This window comes from Schistocerca piceifrons, chromosome 11 (genome assembly GCF_021461385.2).
Source record: "Schistocerca piceifrons isolate TAMUIC-IGC-003096 chromosome 11, iqSchPice1.1, whole genome shotgun sequence".
Classification (NCBI taxonomy): domain Eukaryota; kingdom Metazoa; phylum Arthropoda; class Insecta; order Orthoptera; family Acrididae; genus Schistocerca; species Schistocerca piceifrons.
Window position 1 is genome coordinate 43,934,155 of NC_060148.1, and position 23,700 is coordinate 43,957,854.

At 38.7% G+C, this 23,700-nt stretch overlaps 1 protein-coding gene across 1 annotated transcript in view; it reads right to left on the reverse strand.

The window, feature by feature from the left end:
* The window catches only part of LOC124719651, a 470,793-nt gene that overhangs the window by 5,708 nt on the left and 441,385 nt on the right, over positions 1-23,700 (reverse strand). Inside the window, exon 7 of the mRNA XM_047244864.1 lies at positions 16,572-16,667. Within this exon, the coding sequence (XP_047100820.1) occupies positions 16,572-16,667 (96 nt within the window). The remainder of the gene's footprint in view (positions 1-16,571; positions 16,668-23,700) is intronic.

Below are 23,700 nucleotides of genomic sequence, written 5' to 3' on the forward strand. Positions count from 1 at the left end.
AAAAAATGGGTTCCTTAAACACCCGGAACTTTTCCCAAATATGGCTCATAGTAAATATGTGATTTACAGTCCACAATCCTACCTATTAATCTCCAGTTTCTTCAATTTCTACATCTATGCTATACAAAGAACTTAACAGGATGTGGCAGAGGATATTTTTGGTACCATTACAACTGTCATTTCCCACTTTCCTGCAACACAAAGACAATTGTAGAAACATCCAGAGATTTCAGAAACATTTATGTAGTTCAGGCATGGAACCATGGAAATGGCGAAAAACAAGTGTCAAAGCATCCGTATGACATCTAATCTCTCCCGGTGAGCCGTCGCAGACTGGCGAAAACGTCCCCCACTCCGCAATATATAGCGTACTGTAACTATTCTGCACATGCGTCGAAAACTTGATGAACAAACACTGCCCGCCGGCAGCGCCCTCGCTGGTGGAATAGCGGAACTCAGTCGCCCTCTGCGTTGCTGTTTGCCACGGCCGTTGACGCACTCTGTCGTCTTCGATTTGAGCAAATCGTAGAGACGATGGGATTCCATGCACTGTCCAGCTGGTAGCCGCTGTCACGGTTTAACAGATTTTCCGCCAGTCGTATTTCTACGGATTCTTTAATAATGGAGTCCCAGAAAGACATTGCTGTGGACAAAATCATTGTTTTCTCATTCTCCATTGAATGTCCAGTAGAAATACAATGTTCAGCAATAGCGGACTTGCTTGGCTGCAAAAGGCGGGTGTAACTTTGATGTTCAGTGCAGCGTTCTTTCACGGTGTGTGTGGTTTGACCTATGTAAGCCATACCACATTGGCACGGTATCTTGTAAATTCCGGCCTTTCGTAGTAACAGATTGTCCTTAACTGATCCCACAAGGTCCGCAATCTTTGATGGTGGCCGGAAAACCACTTTTACCTGAAACTTTCGGAGGATTCTTGCTATTTTAAACGAAGGGTTGCCAACGAAAGGAAGAAAAGCTAAAGATTGTTCCGGCATGTTCTCCTCTTTATTCACTTCCTGCTTCTTAGTTTTAACTGTTAGTGCCCTGTTAATCTGCCGGATGGAATACCCATTTTCGCTGAATACTGTCTTTAGATGGGCACCCTGTCTTTAGATGGGTGCCCAGTTGAAATATCGTGCGAAGTATTGAACGACGACCGGCTGCAAGCCCGGAATTTGTTTGAACAGTCAATTCGCTGGGAAAATTTTAAAATTCACATCTAATCTCTCCCATTTTACCACCCTAGTAATTTTATGGAATGAAAACTGGAATACATATTATAATGTCACACTCTTCTTACAACATCCTGTACAAGTGGACCTATAGCACAAGATTCTCAAAAAGTGCATGTGTTATCTACAAGTTTTGAGGCTTGTTCTTGATACTGCTTCATTTGAATCCTCTATGAACTACAAAACAAACACAAAAATCAACTAGAATCCATTTACAGTTCCTATTTGACATGTGTAACATTGACATTTGAATTTTTTTGCATGTGGAGGAGGAACACTTCGGACTAGTTTGATATAGCCTACCATGACTTCCACTCCTGTGTCAACCTCTTCACGTCACAAGGGGACCCACCATGGGTTGCTTTCTGATATAGTTGACAACTGCCATGATGAAGGAAGGGTGAAAATAGTGGGCCACTTTTTTTGGCTTAGGTACCAACACTCAATAGTTTTTGAGAAAATGATGATCTAACTTTCAATGCAACTTCTTCAGTCCACTCATGCATCGTAACACCAAGTGAGGTGGTACACGGAGACTAAAAGTACAGTTTCGAAATTTTGCACTGTGTGTGCGAATCAGTTTGGATGTTTTGTTTTTCTTTCATTTGTCATGAAAACACATCACGCCAATATTTTTTGTGACATCACAAAATATAATGGCATTACTGAAATTTTTGCTTTGTATCTTACTTTTATGCTTCATGAGAAGTAGTGCTTCATAAAAAACATTAAAAGCATAAAAATTTGGAGCACCATGAGCAACTTGCGAATGTATATATACCACAACCATAATTTTTTGTGTGAATAGTAATAGGAAAAAACCTCACGATCTGGCGATAATTTCGTGGTAAACTATGCATATCAAAGCATTTTCTCAAAAGCTGGAGCCCGCAACTGATTAGGGATTAAGATGTAATTTTAATTCCATCACTTCTATTTGTGATTTCTCTTTGCTGTGGGATGAGAGTAGGGCATATCTATAATCGGCGAATGTAATTCATCACATGTGAGTAAAATTATACATTGCAGTGTTCACCTAATGCCATAAACCTGGGTGGAATTAATTTTAATGAACATGCCAGTATCCCAACTTCATTGAGAAGAAGTCCACCATATAAGAAGGGGCCTTTCTTCCACCACACAAGCCAATAATTTACAGAAATGGCTCCATTTTTACGTAATTTTGCAAAACTTTATCCACAAACTGATTACAGGTTTCCTTTATCAGCTTTCTCAGGCTTGTGGCTGTTGTGCACACATTCAGATCTACTTCCATTAATTGGCTTAAATATTAATATACTTGACAACCAATTTGTCATGACCTTCCTGCAGACAAACGAAAACTGTTCCTAGCCGTTTTCTGGAAGGTGTTAATCTGTGTCAACTGCGATGATAAAATCTATTTTTAATAAGATTTGGAAATCTAAATTTCTTTTCCCATTAACTCCATTATATATCACAATGGCACTGAAGATACTGATGTGACATAATTTTGCAACAACAAAAGAAAAATAAACATATTGAAACATGTGACAAAAATTTTTTAAAACTGTGCTCTCAGCCCCTGTGCCAACAATGCACCTGGTTGCCCACTGTGCTAGTAGCCTGATGAAGTCATGTCTAAACTTTGAGTATTTCCACGGAAGCTGTTGCGTGTTGGCACCCATGCCAAAATAGGTGCCCATTTATTTTTACCCTTCTGTTACCCTGACACATTTTGACTGTATCATCAGAGAGAGACTTATGGTGGGTTCCTCTAGTCACAGTAGTACTGATGCACAACATCCTCGATTACTTGTTGGATGTACTCCAATCTGTCTTCCCCTACAGTTTTTATCCTCTGCCAATCTGTCTAGTACCATGCAAGTTATTCCGTGACATCTAAACATAAATCCTATCATCATCTCCCTTTTTATATTAGTGTTTTAGATTAGTGCTTTTCTTTGCAAATTCTGTGAAGAACCCTTATTTTTTATCAATTTATATAATTTTCAGCGGCATTATGTAGTACTGTATCACAGATTGTTCGGTTATTGTCTTTTCCATATTCCAGCCCCATCTATCTAGTAATGATTATAATACCACCAGACACATCTGGGTACTATTACTACAAACACAAAGATATATAAGACATTTATGTCATGGCACAGCTCTCTGAAAATCATAACTTGAAAGCTTTCCTCACTTCTTAGGCATACCAGAGTCTTCAATCAGATATCTGCACATATTTCCTTTACTTCCACACTTGTTTTTAATCTTTCAACAGAAAATAAATCTGATTCGCCTTGTATGCCTGTCTTCTCTGGCATACTTTCATTTTGTACTTCTGACATAAAATCAACTCTGATTTTAGTTAAATAAGTGGCCAGGTGATAAGACACTTAAAAATTAAACACAGATCATACAAATACAAATAATTTCAATCACAGCTGATAATCAAAAAGAGAAAGTGCTTCCCAGTCCATAATCAAATGAATATGGCATTCCAGAGTATCACCAGAATTTACCAAACTTAATGTAAAGAATTTCTTGCTCTGCACCACATTTTTTCAGTGCTTGCATTGCACCCTCTGTGTTTTTTATGTCATTTAATGTTAGATTCTTACCACAACTGACAAACTGCACCTTGCAGCAATGGCTACAAACGAGCTCCTGTTGTCTTAATATTAAAAAATAGATACATTCAGACAGTTTTTTTCATTCATTAGACCAATGAAAATAATATTTTCCTGAGATGTGCCAATAATTATGTAAAAAATAAATAACTGGCCTGTCTGAAACTAGTTCCATGTGAATTGATGTACAAGTCACACTTTTCCAGTAGAACATGTGGGGTTTTTGTGATGAAGACAAATTTTCAATATTAAATATTTGCAGTGACATTCTAAACAAACATACAATTATTACTCTCCCTCTGCTTAACCTGTGGTTAATAATGCCTTCAACACAATGAATTCTTTTCCTCTCTCCTTTTTTTAATGAATGGTCTCAATCAGTTTGTTACAGGTAATGATCCATTTACTATAAAATAGCTGTGAAAAGAGCTACTATCATTCTTACTGTACATGAATCTCAATGTGGACAGAATGTGTTTATCCAGTGTTTGAGTACTGAAGCTTCATGATGCAATTATGCAGAACCTGATTAAGAACAGCATATTTGCTGAGATTTTAAAACTTCACAAGCCTGGTCACACTGCTGTACTAAAAGTGATTGAATCTGAGCAAGTCCATGACTTTGTGGAACTAGACTTTAATATGACTGCTGTTGTGATGCTGACTGTGGACAGTTCTAAGGGAGCACAGCCCTGGATGGCACATGTTGACAACAGCTGCAAGCAGCAGTTTAAGTGGTACACGATGTACCCCCATCAGTTGTCCTGCTAGTTTACATGAAGCATTATGTTAAGTGCTATGTCACACATGACCACAAACACTTTTTTTCCCACCAAGTGACATGCCAATATAGTCATAGATCAGGACAAACACAAGTTGCCTAGAAAAGAAATAACGAAGTAAATTCTGTTGCACACAAACACAGATTTGAGAAAATGGAAATCCACATTATTTCACGTTCTGAACCCTCACCTGCTTGTTCTGGCAATAATTAAAGGAACCACAGACAAGTTGAAGAATCACAAGGCTACACATACAGTGCACAGTTTTGCTCACTTAAATCAACTCTCTTCAGACAGATAAACAGTAAAATGCTTAGTCACTCACAAATCAAATGAAACCTGTCTTCCAAAAGTCACAACTGAGAATTACATTCAGAGGAGTAACCATAAACAGCCTACATTGTTACACATTTTTAATAAAAATGTACCAATTCTGTTACACACTAGCGCTTCAGTCACATTACTTAATCAAAACACATATGAGCAACTCGAACACCCCAAAGCTCAGAAATCACATCTGCATCTTATGAAGTACAATGACAAAAGTATCTCTATTTTAGGCATAAACACTTTGCAAGCAAAATAAAAAAGAAATACAATTACATTAGTGCTATTTAATACATTCGACTCTCAATATTTTTTGCATGTTTGAATTTGACTTCTTGTGGTTGGATAATCAACACAATGTACACACTACCAATACTAAATTTTCCTATGCCAGCATTCTGCAACTGTTGGAACATATGGATATTTGTTTGATGACACACTCTTAACATACAACAAATTCTCAAGAGTACATTGTGTCAAAGACAATCCTCAACCAAAAATTTTACCATGCACATCCAGTACCTCATGCCATTCATGAACAAATCAGTATTTTGAACCCATTTCTACATGCCAATGGGCATCTCCTCCAGTTATCACTCAGAAATCGAACAGGAAAATCTGACTTTGTGCAGACTTTAGATCCACAGGTCATGCTCAAACACGTATTCATTCTTTCCCATTACAACATATCAAGGGGCTTGTGGATTGCCTATCATCATTATCTATGTAAATACTCTGCAAACCATGATATGGTGCATGGCAGAGGGTACCCTGTGCCAATGTTAGTCATTTCCATTCATCTCGCAAATAAAGAGATGGATAAACGACTGCCTTTAAGTCTATGTATGAGCCCTGATTTCTCTCATCTTATCTTCCTGGTCCTTATGAGAAATAGACACTGGTGGCAATAGGATCACTCTGCAGTCAGCCTCAGATGTCAGCTCTATAATTCCAGCAATAGTGTCTCACAAAAGGAGCATCACTGCCAAATTCCATCATAAGGATTTGCATCCCAGTTCATGAATGCCTATTGGTAACAAATCTAGACGCATGCCTCTGAATTGCTTCAGTGTCTTCCATTAATCCTACCTGGGGGAGTTCCCAAAACAATGAGCAGTACTCAAGAATGGGTCACACTAGCATTCTATATGCTGTCTTCTTTATAGATGAGGTATACTTTCCCAAAGTTCTCTCAATAGAACGAAGTCAGATATTTGCCTTCCCTACTAACAACCTGAAGTTCCATTTGATTTTGCTTTACAATGTTACATCTAGATATTTAATCAATATGATTATCAAGCAGGACACAACTAATGCTATATTTGAATGTTGCGGGGTTGTTTTGCCTGCTCATCTGCATTAACTTACATTTTTCTGCATTTGGAGCAAGCTGTCATTCATTTCACCAACTAGACATTCTGTCTAAGTCATCTTGCATCGTTCTACAGTCACTCAACACTCTCTCTCTCTCTCTCTCTCTCTCTCATATTATATCACATGCCGGTCAGGTCATATAAAGAGAAAATAAGAGTGGTCATATCACACTTCCCTGGGGCCACTCCTGACAATCCCTTCACCTCTGATGAACATTCATTGCCAAGAACAATGTACTCAGATTCACATATCTGAGGTCAGCCTGTACACTTCTGTGTTGTACATGTCACTTCATGTTTCCACTTCACTATCACATTGGAAACAGTGGACCTAGGGATGTTTTGGAGTGTGGAAATCTCACGTACAGACATATGACACAAGTGACATCCAATCACCTGACCACATTTGAAGTCCGTGGTTTCTGCAGAGTGCCCCATTCTGCTCTTTTACGATGTCCAATGACTACTGAGGTCACTGATATGGAGTACCTGGCAGTAGGTGGCAGTACAATGCAGCTGATACGAAAAACGTACATTTTGGGAGATGTCCTGATACTTTTGATCACATAGTGTATATTAAGACAGAACAAAAGTTCAAAATCATTGACATTAGTTGATTTTGTAGTGCTCAGCACAGACATGTGTGCTTGTGAATTACTACTGAGAAATAGTTCAGTTTTAATTCTAACTGTGTACAGATAAATACTGGGAAATTTTGAGCTTTTTATAAGGCTATATTCTATATTATGCTATCTATCAGACAACAGCAAGCAGTTAATAGTCTGTAGTGAATTCAGTGAAAGTTTTCTAAGGGATTTTAAAGGAAAAATGATCTGGTAACTGTACTTGGATCCTACAATTTGCTCTCAGTAATTAACTTTCCAACACAAATGGATAAAAACAGTAGGAAACTAACTGATGTTTTCATTGGTAAAGCTCAAAGCAAGAAAGTAACTATTTGCATAGTAACAAATGCTGTCCTTAATCACGATGCATAGTATGGATACCTGGCAGTGGAAATCAGACTAATTAATGTCTTCATGACAAATATTTTTAGGAACAGTTCACAAGAGATGATCTGAGGTGCAATTTCCAATAAACCCAATGCTAACATAAAATTTAATCTATTCCACATTAAATTTGCATCATAATTTGAAAATAGTTCTCCACAAAATCTAATCAGAAAGGACATTAAAAAACCATGGTTCATTACCAGGATTCAAGCACCTTGGGAAACAATAAGGTAATCTCTCAGTTGGGAAGAAGAGGTAGACATCATGCAGTAGTTGCACACTTCAAAAACTAGTCAAAATTGTTAAGAAAAATTATTAACAAAGTCAAGGAACATGTTTATTATTCCAGGAATAATTTTCATCATCACTGATATGCAAGTCGCCTGAGTGGCATCAAGTAAAAGCAATATGGCAGTTGAACCCCAAAAGTGGATATCCTGGCCAATAAATGCCATATGATCATTTTATTTCTTTTTCATGTCAGGAATCAGAATTCCAAAAAGAAGAATTAAGGCTATATTGAACATAGTGAAACAAGAGACAGGACAACCAGCCACAGAACAGGATAAAATCACTTTTGAACTGCAAGGAAGGGCTATAAATAATGATTTATCATTAGCAAACATATTTAATAATCATTCCTTGCCGTGCGTGGTAGCCGTGCAGCCTAAGGCACCTCATCACAGTTTGCGCAGCTACCCCTGATGGAGGTTCAAGTCTTCCCTCGGGTGTGTGTGAGGATAATCTTAGCAGTTTCGTCCCATAGGACCTTACCACAAATTAACTAATTCCTTAAATATAGTAGAAAGTAGAGGGACAACCAGTACAGAAGAATAATGGCAGCATCTTATAAAAGCATCTCTCATAGAGTTCAGTCAAATGGATTTATCACCAACTTCTCCTTCTGAAATTAAGAAATATATATTCTATCAAAAATAATATCTCATCTGGTTTTGATGGTGTTTCCAATAGAGTACTAAGGATTTGTTTCCATACACTAAGCCCTGTCTTAGCTGAAATATGTAACGCATGACTAACGTGAGGTAGTTTTCCAGAGACTGAAATATGTCATTAGCAAAGCCCTTAAAAGAAAGATGAAAGGAGAGATGTCAATAACTGCTGTCCTGTTTCACTGCTGACATTTTTGAAAATATGATGTATTTTAGAATATTATCTCACCTGAGCAACAATAATATTCTCATCAAATCACAGTTTGTGTTTCAGAAGAATTATCCTACTCACAATGCCATTTACATGTTCACTCATCAAATTTTACAAACATTAAACCATGACATGGTGGCAACTGGTATTTCATGCAACATATCTAAGGCATTTGACTCTATGAATCATAATTTCTCCAGGATAAACTGAAGTTTACTGGGATTGATGGTATAGCTAACCAGTGTTTAATGCCATATCTGACCAAAGGAATACAGAAAGTTGTACTTAGTAATTCAACCAATGTAGTCCAGAGCCATTATTCCGACTGTAGAGCAATCATGTATGAGGTTTCCAAAAGCCCTATTGCTCCTCATACATGTACATGATCTTCTGTCTAATAAACAACCAGAATTAGTTCTTTACGCGAGTGACACTATCACTGTACTCAGTTCAAGCATACATACAGAAACAGAAGAAATAGTAAACAATGTTCTCAAAACTATCATTGACTGGTATTCTGCAAATGGTGTCACCGTCAACTTTAAAAAACACAACATGTTCTGTTTTGCACATCTAGTAGTACAACGCCAATGATAAGTGTAACACAAGGTAAGCAAATAATAAATAGGGTGGAAACTTCCAAATTCATTGTTTGCATTGATGAGAACCTAAACCAGTAAGCTCACATATTCTAAATACTGTCATTCAATAATGTTATATGAAATAATGTTCTAGAGTAACTCATCTTTTATTAAAGACATTCATTTCTCAAAAATGTGCTGCAAGAGTAATATGAAGAGCACACCCATCATCATCTAGCAGACATCTGTTTGAAGAGTTGGGCATCTGGCTACTGCTTCACAGTATATTTATTCCAACCTGAGATTTGTCGTAAATAATCCACCGCAGTTCAAAAGGAACAATGATGCAGATAATTACAATACTGGAAGGAAAAATGACATTCAATACTCCACATTAATGTCGAGTTAGTACAAAAAGTGATGCGCAATGCTGAAACAAAAAATGTTGATAACTTACCCAGGGATGTAAAACACCCAATAGATAGCAAAGATCAGAAAACCAACTAAAAAGCATTCTCATTGACAGTGTGTAAAAGGTGGCGAATAGGAATTACTAGCTTGAATCTGTATACCAAAAACAAAATAAATAAATACAAACTTACAAATATTCATCATATAGCCATATTCATATTCAAAAATTAAGTTGCGCTGTGCATGTAAAAAGACTTGTTCCACATCATTACCATTTACCACGGAAATGATCTATGGAATAAGAAGCTAACTACTGACTGCACGTTGTAGCACCTGTGGCGAAGCAAGCTGGGATAGTTTTACTTCCCCTCTTGTTTTGCCATTTGCCTCCTTAAAATTCACTTTTTCATTTCTAACTAATTACCATTATCATAAGTGAATACAATCTGCATTTCCATAAAAGAAAAAGATTGGACCTTAAAGAATATAGCGCCAGATCTAATTTTGCACTTAGTTTCATGTATGAAATTGATTTTCTAATTTATTTTGACTATTCCTTGTTAGTGTCTTTTATTATAGGATGAAATCAGTAACTGTCTCATAACTTAAATTCTATTGTTGACGTATAAACAAATATAAATTCTGTACTAATTATAAACACTTGGAAGATGAAATACTAGTAATCTTAAAGGATCTATTTGAAAACATGTTAGCAAATTCAGCCCTTTATTCGAAAGTATTATCCAGTTTCGTCAAAAGTATTGTTTGTGTAACTATATATGTTAATTTTATCATTTAAACAAATAATTCAGCTTAAACCTTGTAGTAGAAAGAAACTGTTAAAAAGAATGAATTTTTCAAGGTATTCAGTTAATTTAATGAGTTAAGTTTTAATTGTAATTTCTGTAAATTAAACTTTGAACAATGTGTAGTTTCAGCACCTATTATTGTGATGATTTTTGGTCACAAGAGAGTCAGCCCATGATCAAGTTTCAGATGAGAAACCTGTGTTGGTTAGAACAACAACAATGCTTCAACTTAACTATGAAATAAGTGTTACACAATTAGGCTTTGTGTTGAAACAATGACAATGTCTGCTCCATACGTTCCTTTCTGTTCTTCAAGAACTGTGAATTTCAGGTTAGGTTTTTTCTGCTCTTAGATATTCAATAGTAAATTATGGTAGTGGTATGTGGAGGTTTGCCTGAAAACTATTAATGAGGCTTATCAAAAGTTAAACAATAGTGCACTGGTCATATAACTGTGTATTATTGCAGGGTTGTTAACAGTGAAATTAAAGTACTGTCAAACGCAACTGTACACCTGTCGGCTACATTATTTACAATATTCAGTATTGGAATTACAAACCCCATTTTTCAGCCAGCATAGCGATGCAGTACGTTGACACCAAGGACAATCAACAAAGAAATAAAGAAGGCATACCATAACGCTCTTGGTGTGAATGAGTTTATGATGTTTTAATGTTATTTGTAGTACCATTATCAGTATTATTTACAGTGTTACAAACATGTGATATTTATATTGCCATCTCTCATTGTCTCTTTTCCCAACTTTGCTATGAAGATGATCTGCTACTCACAAGAAACTGCTATTATTATTTTTTTAAATAGACTTTGTTTTTCTCATCTGTTTAACCTTCGGTTGAGACCTGTATCCACATAACATTCTTCTCCCCCCCCCCCCCCCCCCCCCAAATCCTCTGTTTTTTAATGAATAGTCTGTGTGTTAAAGGTAATGCTCTGTTTACTATAAAATGACTGTGAAAAGAGCTATCATTCTTACTGCACATGAATCTCAATGGAACAGAACATGTTTATCCAGTGTCTCAATAGCTGAAGCATTGTTTTCTCCTCTGTAATTACTACTTCCAGAATAAAAGATCTTGATCATGATTTAACTGACTGCCTTTAAACATTAATGCTGGGCATAAGTCTACAGACTATCTGTTCATGGTGTAATTTGCTGACTTTTCTCTTTTGCAGAGTGTGGTTCAGAACAGAAAAGCTGCACTTACTTGCTGTAGGTATAATTTGACATTTTCTAACCTCTGACCAATTCACATCTGTTCCTCTGTTGTTTTCTCATGTTTGTATTATGCTGTGTTAAAGGAGGGAAAAAAATCACCTGTACTAAATTTCTGTGGCAAAGTACATTTATTACATAAATAGTCAGCAATTTCGGCTTTGTATGTTGTTTGCAAGCTCATAGGATGCAGCTTATATTTTGCCAATATATACCTGAAAGATGCTACACAGTCACATCCCAAAAAGATTAGGAAGTGGCATCTTGTACAAATTAATAAATTTAAAAACTGGAACTTCAAAAAAAAAAAAAAAAAGAGTGCTGCAATAGCCTATGGCTATAATGTCCGTGAGTCACAGTCAGAATCAGTCAATTAATACAGATACCTGGATATAACAATCTGTAGGGATTTAAAATGTATCAGTTGAAAGATAAAGTTGTAGGTAAAGCAGGAGGCAGACCTGTTCAGTGGTGGACTAATGACAAAATACAATCAGTCTGCAAAGCAGATTGCTTACACAACACTTTGCTATCCATCCTATAACACTGCTCAAGTGTGTCACACCCGCAGCTAAAAAACTGTACATGCAGATGCTTTTAGGTAGAGTGTGAAAGCCTATCTATATATTTACAAGAAGTAGCCTTCTCTGGTAAATCAAGGAATATACTAACCCACTATGTGTCAATTCCATTGGGACGTTGAAGAGCAGACCAGACTATATTTGCATACCCAGAGATATTTAAGCAGTCATTCTTCCTACACTACACATGTGAATGGAAAGGGAAGAAGCTCTGATAACTAGTTCAGTGACAGGCAACCTCTGCCATGCAGCTCATGCAGCTCACAGCAGTTTGCAGAGCATACATACGGATTTGAACCTAGATTTATATGGTCTTCATTCTTTTTTCATTTGTCAGTCAGTTGTCAAGCAGTAAACAATATAAATCACAGACTAGTTCTGTACCTTTAGTGCACCTGTGACTGTCGATGTGGGTGGCATTAAACAAGTGTAGCTCTCCTGAGAGATCATCCAGGCCCAACAATTAACAAGCACTTTACCAACAGTGGAGCAAGCAACTGGCTCAATTATTTCTACATTGAAACATACATCTGTATGATTTTACTGCAGTTCACACTTAAGCATTGCTTTCAAAATATTATTCTACTGTTCCACTTTCAAATATTATGTGAGGAAAAATAAACACCTAAGTCTTTCTGTGCACTGTGTAAGCCCTGATTTCTCTTATTGTATCACAATGGTTAATTCTCACTCTATAGTTGGGAGTCAAGAAAATAATTTAGCATTCAGAGGAGAAAGTTTCTGATTGAAGCTTGATGAAAAGATCTTACCACAAATAAAAATGCCTTTGTTTCAATGACTGCAACCACTGCTCATATATCATATCCATGACACTGTCTTCCCTATATTGTGAAAATAAATGATCTCCCTTTCTCTGAACTTGTTTCATGTTCTTGATCAATTCTGTCTGGTACAGATCCCATATGTCACAGCAGTTCTGAAGAGAATGGACAAGAGTAGAGCAGGATGTCTCTTTAGTAGATCTATTGCATTTTCTAATTTCTCTGCCAATAAAACAATCTGCTTCTCCTTCTGCCAGAACATTTTCTGTGCAATGATTCTAATTTAAGTTGCTTGTAACTGAAATTTTTATTTGCATTAGGAACAACAGAGGGCCACAACACCTTAAAGATGACTTCCTGTTAATTTCAATGAACTGTGATCTTTCTGATATGAAATCATGAATCCTCTCACACAATTAAGAAAATTCTACAAAGGTATGCAATTTTATTGGAAGCAAGTTGTGAGGAACCGTGTGGAAAAACATAGGAATATGGAATCAACTTGAGATCCCATCTTGATTGCACTCATTACTTCATGTGAATAAAGAACCACCTGTGTTTCTCGAGGAATAGATATTCTAAATCTGCACTGGTTGTGTGTCAACAGACAGTTTTCGTCAAGGTATTTCATAATCTAGAACACAGTATCTGCTCCAGTAGCTGGGTCATATGTTGCACGTATGGCAAGACTGCGAAACAGTTATGATTTCATGGTTGTGTGGACCTCCCTCAGGGGTGAAGAGAGCTTCTAGAGGTTGACTTGAGCTATACATCACAAAAACAAACTTAAAATATATGATTGGTAGAGAAACATTTAATTTACACCTCAAAAAATTAAGTTACCAAATCGTTTTTGTTTGTTTCTAGATACACATCTATAGTCTTGGTATACATTACATCCCCATGCCACAGTACCAAACTGGAGCCTATCCCAACAGTTAAGTACATCATCTGAATCAGACTGACACAGCTCCAACATTTCTGCTGCTACTGTACACAAGTTACTGTGTGAAACATCTGAGCTTTCATTTCCTTTTTTTTTTATAGCATTTTAATGTGGGGCAGAGATTACAATGTGTACCAGTTCATAGCAAAACTGCAGACATGTACCTGGAAACAAACCAAAAATAAATTTTCAAGGTGAGTGTCAAAACTTTAAGACTGCCCCTCGTATGTAGCACAGGCTATAGATACAGATGTAAAGGTGAAATGATGGTTAATCACTCTATGTATATACACTGAATGTCTGTAACATAAAATACAACACTGGAAACTCAAATATTTTGCACTGAACACTTAGGGAGAAGGTGCACAAATAATGGTTATCAGGTTTCACTACTTTATAAAAATAATAACTTTTTAGTATAAATTTTAAAATTTTAAAAATGATTTTCTTTTTATACACTGAGTAATCCACAACTCATAAGTACACACAAGCTGTAATGTCAGTCACTGCATGCTGAATGCAATGCAGTGTATTTGACTTGGTACAGTCCTGACACCTCAGTTTAATATTGGCAAACATGTGACCCAAAGTAGACATTTGCTTATCCTGTACAGCACTGAGGAGATGAGGTGGCATTTGTTCATGAAACACTTGGAATCCTTGTATATGGTGTTTTATGCCCATGATAATGAGTATCTGTCCTAATTCCAGTTAACTTTGGAAACCAGAATTCTTGTATAATCTCTGATATGCTACAGTCCCTACATCTTGCAAGTACTGTCATCCTAAGTTCAGTGTTGGTCAACTGGCAAGTTCTGTCATATTCTGTACTCACTTGTCTGCGACAGATTGCTCAGGTATTGTGTCTTGTTCTGTCAGGGGTTAGAGCAAAATATCCATGCAAATGATAGGATGGATTGATTTAGATGGAAAACGGGAAAGCCCAGCTAGTGCCGACCTGTTAAGCAGCAAAGTGAACTGGTTACCTTTGAAGGGTATAAGCACTGTCATGTTTATGGTTGAGAAACTGGAGAGCAGATGTGGCAGAAGTATACACTCCCATCCTCTCAAAAGTGGAGCACTGCCACATACTACACAAATGCACATCAATGTCCTACATAGTACAACAAAAACAGACAGATGTGCAATTTTTATTTTTTACAATATTCTTCATACGATATCACTTTGGAAGCATTTATTCACAGATAAATATGTATGATCCTATGATTTTTCTAAATCCACTTGACTCTAGTTCTTATGCCTCATATTTTTCATAAAAATCTAATGTGGTTTGTATATTTGGAAACCATCTTGTCTCATTTGTATATGACAATTTGTTGACTGAGGTGCATTTCAAAAACAAGTTTCAGATAGAGAACAACTTTTCTCACAAGTTCAGCATGTGGATCAGGAGTTTGGTTGGAGAAGAACGAATGGTAATGGCAAGTGAGTTCTGTATCAAACTGAAGCTTCACAGATCAAGAGTTGAATGCTGTTTGTATACTACTTTTGTTATTTCTGTTGGTGACAAAGTGCAGTGATTCACATCACTGAAAATAATGGTAAAGACTGATATTTTAAATTAGATAATGGTTGCAAAATTAGTAGATGAGAAACCAGTGATGCAGAATGATCATGACCTAAGTTTCCCCTTAAAGTTACTGAAAATTAAATGTCTCTGTGACAAGTTGAGCTTCATACAATATTCATGGTGCAAGAACAATTTACCTTACTGATAATTCTATCATGACTATCATTCTACAAACATAATAAATAAATGTGTTTTGCACCTTCTGTACACTGAATAGGAATTCAATTATTATCCAATTTTTTACCAATACATTGTAAACAGTTATCAGCAGTCATCAAAAATGAAAGTACAGAAAGTATGAAGAAAAAGAGACAAGAAGAAATAATTCATTCTGTAGTAGGATCAAACTCATGAACCTCAGCACACTTATTTGTGACCATACAAACTGCACTGTGGTGTTATTTTGCAAGCTCTGATCACTTTAACAGATTTCATTCAGTTGACATGTGTTAACAAAAGACAGTGGGACAAATGGTTTTAGGGTGAAATAGCTGGTTCTTTCCTGTTGTAATTTGCATACAATAAATTTCCACAATAAACATTTGCTTTGCACATTGTTAACTTTTCTGTATGCACTGTCACTACTTTCTCCTTTTCATCAAAAATAATTTAGATTTTGTTAACTGCAAGTTTTACACTGTCTAGGGGCTATGCACATTACTTTATGAGGATTGTGGCCATGCCTAGTCATGTAACCAAGTTGATTCCCACTACTGCCATGTATATGGTTCACTTTTGCAAATAATACTACGTTTTATTTTTTGACGTAATAGTTGAAACTCCATGACTAGCCCTAGTAGTAAGTGCACTGGAATGTAACTCCACATGCAAGGCAACTACTGGGTGTATTGAGTAGCTCAGTAGTTCCCATTGTTGGTATCATGCACTGGTAACAGATGATTGCAATTAGCTAAAGATGCTCCACAAGAATAGCTGGAAATGACCTTGAAGCAACCCCAAGATTTAATATCTTAGTTGTAAGAATGAGATCAGTTAAGTTGGATCTCCCCATTATCTTCAGCTGGGAAAAAAAAGTCTGAAGTTCAAGTACACTCTGCAGATGGGCACAAAGAACAATAAGCAAACAAACTGTGGAAAGTTGCAGAGAGCAACTGCATCACCATTTAACTCACCAGCTCCTTCTTGGGCACCAGTGTGTACAGTGGGAGTGGTTTGTAGCATTCTCTCTTGGCTTCCAGTATGGTGCTGAGATGCACATTCATAGAATTCTGACAACAGACATAAAATATTATGTTACTGGTACCTAGTTTGATCATGGCAAACAACAAAGGCAATATGTCTTGATGGCATTTGAACATTTCATACATAACATACAAAGGTCCCACACAACTTAAAATTTGCACAGTGCGTCACTCAAATTTTGAAAAATATAAAGGGGAAAAAAATCTATATTCATTCACAAGGTGTAGCTTTTATTGAAAAAAAAACAGTGTGTTCATAATCCTGCAGGCCCATCTTTAGATTCTTATCATCATTATTTTGTCTTTATAGGTACATGGCAGTTTTCACAGAGCCTATTACAGAAATACAATTTCATTTGATAATGGAATTATTGTCATTAACAAGAGGACCTTGTGGAAAAGCTCCATGTGATTTTCTTCATATTTAAAGGATTACAAAGTCAGTGCACAGTCATCAGTTTCATAAAGTAATGTGTTGAAATTCTGAAAGATACTTTGAAACGATAATCTTTAAAGATTAGAAAATATCTGAGGGTCATTAGATACCAAAAATTTGCAGCATTTATAAAAAGAAAAATAACTGGAAGTTGAATGCATAGAATGTATTCATTCAATTACTGGTTCACTTCTTGCTACCCTCATGCCACCCTCTTTGTCCATTTTGTCTACTGTGATTTGAAAGACTGATACCATTCCTATACATGATGACCATCATGCACAACAGCCTAAACACCAGGGGGCTAAAAAAAACACCTTTGTGCCATTATCTCCAGTCCTACTGAAGCTTTATATAAACAGATAAATTTTAATGAAATTAACATTTCAGTTTTAATTACCGAGCATTTGAAAAAGTGAAAAATTAAACAAAAACTGAAGCAATTTTTATTTCTAAAGGTTCAACAATATCATTGATGTACACAATTTTTGCTTTTAACAGTCAGTCATTTTAAATGCCTGAACCAAATATCAATTTAATATCATATGATGAGAAATTTTAAATAAAGAATGCTACTTTTATTACAGTGTCATATCCATTCGATACGATGTGACATACTGACTTATATTTCATTTCTGCTAAAGGCTCTGCATTAAGGTCATAGTGCATGCCATTGGTTCCACTGTAAGAAACTACTCAAAATCCATGCCATGTATCATACGAAGTCAAGAGATGGGGCAGGTAAAGATTTAGTTTCCGCTTGTGAAGCCTATACTTACTTCTTCAGCCTGAATCAAAACTGTGTGTACAATACAAACAACTGGAGCATCTACACAACCGCTCACTCCAATTGGGTTGCACCAATACAGAGTAGGCACGTGCACAGTTATTATCTCTGAGGACTTGCTAGATTTAGCAATGATTGGAAACATGTTTATGAGTGCTATGGACTATGTAATCAAGGTGTATATCGAAATAAGAGCATCAAAGTCTAGTAAATAGGGATGATGGTTTCAAATTAAATGAAGCTCGGGGTCTGACACTCAATTTGTTAATATACTGCCAGGCAACACATCCAACTGATAAAAAACTGGTGAAAGGACATGTATTTCAAGGAATGCCAGTGGGAGATCTGAAAAACAAAAGATCATCAAGAGAGTTGGGTGCACCTGAAACTGAATTCATAATCAGCTATAAATGTAAACTCATTTAAACTCTTATCATACATATTTAAATTTGGAAAATAGCTTAAATTTCCAAGTTAACAATCGCATCCTTTCTATCAAAACCAAATTTAACGGCTTATTTTCTCCTTTCATTATGACCCCTTACATAACAGAAAACAGTACAAAGATGTGAAAATTTATAAAACTCAAGTGGAATTTTTACACATTTGTCATGCATACTCATTTATTCAACTGTTAAATGTTACATCGACATTCAGTGTATGTAATTTTCATCTTCTTCAATATTTAAATTCTATTTGGCATCCTTTATATTAGAACTGGGCAAATATATTCTGATACTGTAAATAATTTCTCCTCCTAGTATTATCTTTATAAATGTTGGTGGTGTTTTGAAACAGTGTTAACGTGAATTTCACAAGAGTGTAAATGTACTACGAGGCTATTACCAGTATGCCCAACTGTTTGAAGAGCTGTCTGTGAGAGATTCTAGTTTAGATACCAAGCATTAGGTGCTTTTCAATAAAATTACATTTTCAAGAATTGGAGTTTGTCCATTAGGCTTGATTATAACACTTGCATTGACAACAAAAAGAATTACAACTGCTTATTGGAGATATTGCTCTAAGCTGTGCCTTTTGGAGTAACGGGTTTCATTGCTGACTGATATGCTGCAGGTTGTCAGTTCAAACCAGAACATCAGAAATGATTTGTGACTTTTCATCCTTTCCCAACAGATCTGTTGCAAATACGCTTCTCGGGTTTGCCGCCGGATCGTATTGTGTAAATCTCACAATATTTCTTCGATGCAACTGCTCGACATCATCAGGTGGTGGAAGCTGCTGCTGTCACTGATAATTGCATGGCGGTGTCAGAATTTATCATGATGGGAGCAGGCAATACGTGTGCGTGGGAAGACGCTCATAGTTGGAGGAAAGTAGCGCTCCTGGTGCTCCCTGCTGGGAGCTACAGAAAGGCCATCCATGCGTGCGCTATGGGCAATGACAGTGCTGCCGGGCACCCCTGTGGTTAAAGTATGAACTAAATCTCAACTACGCATTGCATCACTTGAGGAAACAGAAGTTCTTGTTTTCCCTGTGTTTGATTTAATGGCAGCCAGTGCTGGATTCCAGGCAGCGCTCAGTTGAAAATCTGCATCCCTGTTGATAAGATTGTCCACCGTGCAGATATGTATAGCCTCCTAAATAACACAGTCCCAGAAAGATGACGCTGGGGATAAAATTTCTGTCTGTTCGTAAAGCATACGATGTCCCGTGTCCAGGCAATGCTCCGCTACCGCTGATTTATTAGGTTGCCCCAGGCGTGTATGACGATGATGTTCGACGCAACGTTCTTGCACAGTTCGGCATGTCTGTCCAATATAAGATTTTCCACATTGGCATGGGATTTTATACACACCATGTTTCCTGAGGCCAAGGTCGTCTTTGACCGAGAACAATAAATTCCTCAGTTTTACTGGTGGCCGAAAAACACACTTGACATCATGCTTTCTGAGGATTCTTTCTATTCTCTAAGACATGCCGCCAAAATAGGACAAGAACGCTGTTGCAGTGGGCGCCTCTGTTACTTCATTTACATCCCTGCTTTGAGTTTGCTTGGAATGGAATGCATGGCGTATCTGCCTATCAGAATAGCCATTCTGTTGGAATACTGTTCTCAGGTGTTTTAGCTCACCAGATAGACTGTCCACATCTGAGACTACATGTGCTCTACGCACCAAAGAGCATAGGACACTACCGCATTGCGCAGGATGATGGCAACTTGTGGCCTGCAAATATAGCTTTGTACGAGTTGATTTGCGATAGACGCTGTGTCCCAATGTACCATCAGCTGTTCTTCTGACTAAGACGTCCAGGAATGGTAAGATGCCATCCTTTTCCACTTCCATAGTGAACTGTATATTGAGATGGAGTGAGTTCCGATGTTGGAGAAACACAGGTAATGTCTCTACTCCGTGGGGCCACACCACAAAGGTATCGTCTACATACCGCCAAAAGTATTTAGTATTTATTGTTTCTGGAAAGTCTTCAAAAATATTATGTTTGTAATGTTTGTGTATTCTAGAATATACAATATATGTACAAATAAAAGCACTCTCCACCCATATGAGTTCTGTTCCAGCTGTTGTTTGATTTTCATAATAAAAATGCTTTCTGTGCAAAGTGTTTTATTTTGTTAACAGCCTAGCATTTGGATTTGGATGTCAGTGTTCAGTTGAGATGGCAGGTACTTCAAAATATCTACATAACTGTGGCTCCAATTGGCCAATATAAAAGCTGTCGCCTACATGAACCAGAATAGGAATACAAGTGGTACATTGCTTCCAGGGTCCATATATTCGAGATACTAATGGATTCCAAAACAGTGATGAGTCAGTTGCACATCAGGCATCCAACAGTGTTTTCCAAAAATGCTGGTCAGGATCCAACAAAACTTCTCAAATGATCTGTCAGGGTTTGCAAATACAATAGGCATGATAACAATGTTTTTGGTGAATGTGTACTTTCACATGCATAGCACAGCCCAGCAACAGTTCAAAAACAACAGAGAGAAACTCAGCATCTATCAGTAGGAATTCCACTTAATGAACAACAATTCAAGAATAGTGCCCAATCTCATGTGAAAATGACATATTCCTTCATACAGAACATTTTCACCTTCTGCCACATTGTGAATTTGAATATACAGAGGTCAACAAAATCTCACACTTGATGCAGAAGACATGGACTGCTCTCTTCTCATAACAGTGTCACAACAACCAAGGAATTCTTTAAGTGGTGCCAAGCACATTGAGTAACTGGAACAGAAAATGAGTCACATGAGAAAAGTACAACTGATTCCTAAATTTGTTCTCTGTGACAGTTGTGGAAGACTTTGCCTCTCACATATGTCAGGTAGTGAGAGAAAACATACAGCATTTTATCACTACAAGAACTGTTGGATGAAGTAAGCAAGTTACAGGTGCCATGAATATTGAACCTACACATCAGGAGATAAGAGAGGATGCTGAAGAAGGGGTATGAATCTTTTAACATCTATCTCCATCACAATTTGAATCCACCAGGAAGAATGGACTTTGTCAACTCTGATTTATACTGCAGCCATCAAACAACCACCCAGCATTCGACCAACACAGGTACAACCAACTCCTCTGCCAAGAATAATGTCCCTCAGAAGAACAGGCATAAGGAGGACAATGACATGCCAGCGTGTTTCCACTGTGGATGCCCTGAATACCTTGTACATTACTGCAGAGAAAGAAAGCAAGTTTTCAACAACTAATACACTGACAGACCCCAGTCATTACAGCAGTTCTATTCACACTAGTCAACAGCAGATGGCTGCAGATTGGAGCAGAACAGCTCAGACTTGCCGATGTTTCTCGGTCAGGCCACATACTATTGACAGTTTGGTAGTAGCTTCCTCCCCTTCCTCTCACTGACACCATCATCGGCAGTCAACTTGCCTGGGTACTCGTCAACTCAAGGGCTTCCTTTTCTGTTATGCCTAATATTTATCAGCTAAGAAAGACTACATTCTGTGATATGAAATTGATTGCTCTGAAAGTCTCAAAAGAGAAATATGTCCAGCAGACGGAACATGCTGCAAGAATAACTAACACTAGCAGACACAGTCCTTCAAATTTGTAATTTATCGGAATAAAGTCATAATGTTATTCTCAGATGGCAGTTATTTGCAGGAATTAACAAACCATTGTAGACTATGGAAGATCAGAGTTCCAAATTAACAAAGCTGTTCCGACAAGTACATATAACAAAGACTGCTCTGGATAGTTGTTTGCTTTTGGAGACATTGTCATCCTGACGTCAGTTAAGTTCCAGCTGTCAGTTGAGATACTCAGTTAAACTGTCAAGCTTTAGTCAACTGCAAAAAGCTACTTGGGCTCATAAAAGAACTCTGCATGGCAGTAAAGATCATTGTAGGTGGTTGTGGAAAACTTGGGATCCTAACTGCATGAGCTGCCACTACTCATTGTTAAGTGTATATGCATAGGGCAGCTCAACCAGTCCAGGAAGGGCAGCTTAGGGCCATCAGTGAAAAATTATGCTGTCACCATTACAGTCAATGAAGGGGAGGAAGCTACTACCAAACTGTCAATAGTATGTGGCCTGACCGAGAAACATCGGCAAGTCTGAGCTGTTCTGCACCAATTTGTTGAAGCTTTCAAACCCATAGCAGAGCCCAAGCGGCCCATGATAAACCACGTCAACACTGAAGATCATCTACCAATTAGCCAACACTCATATAGGCTGAACAGTGGATAATGCAGGAGGAGAGGGCGGGGAGCAGAGAGGGGGGAGGAGGGGACAGAGAGTGGTGACGAGGGGACAGAGAGTGGTGACGAGGGGGTGGCAGAGAGGGGGGACGAGGGGGTGGCAGAGAGGGGGGACGAGGGGGGTGGCAGAGAGGGGGGACGAGGGGGTGGCACAGAGGGGGGACGAGGGGGGTGGCACAGAGGGGGGACGAGGGGGTGGCAGACAGGGGTGACGAGGGGGTGGCAGACAGGGGGGACGAGGGGGTGGCAGAGAGGGAGGACGAGGGGGTGGCAGAGAGGGGGGACGAGGGGGTGGCACAGAGGGGGGACGAGGGGGTGGCAGAGAGGGGGGACGAGGGGGTGGCACAGAGGGGGGACGAGGGGGGTGGCACAGAGGGGGGACGAGAGGGTGGCACAGAGGGGGGACGAGGGGGTGGCAGACGGGGGGACGAGGGGGTGGCAGAGAGGGGGGACGAGGGGGTGGCAGAGAGGGGGGACGAGGGGGTGGCAGAGAGGGGGGTCGAGGGGGTGGCAGAGAGGGGGGACGAGGGGGTGGCACAGAGGGGTGACGAGGGGGTGGCACAGAGGGGGGACGAGGGGGTGGCAGACAGGGGGGACGAGGGGGTGGCAGAGAGGGGGGACGAGAGGGTGGCAGAGAGGGGGGACGAGAGGGTGGCAGAGAGGGGGGACGAGAGGGTGGCAGAGAGGGGGGACGAGAGGGTGGCAGAGAGGGGGGAGGGTGTGGCAGAGAGTGGGGAGGGGGTGGCAGAGAGTGGGGAGGGGGTGGCAGAGAGTGGGGAGGGGGTGGCAGAGAGTGGGGAGGGGGTGGCAGAGAGTGGGGAGGGGGTGGCAGAGAGTGGGGAGGGGGTGGCAGAGAGGGGGAGGATGGGGCAGAGAGGGTGGAGGAGGGGGCAGAGAGGGTGGAGGAGGGGGCAGAGGCGGGGGAGGTGGTGGCAGAGACGGGGGAGGTGGTGGCAGAGACGAGGGAGAGAGAGAGAGAGAGAGAGAGAGAGAGAGAGAGAGAGAGAGAGAGAGAGAGAGAGAGAGAGAGAGAGAGAGCAGCTTGTCAAACCTTATGGCATCACTCAGCTAACCAAACAGGTAGCTTAGGTGTTTGGAGGAATGCAAATACAGAAAACAAAC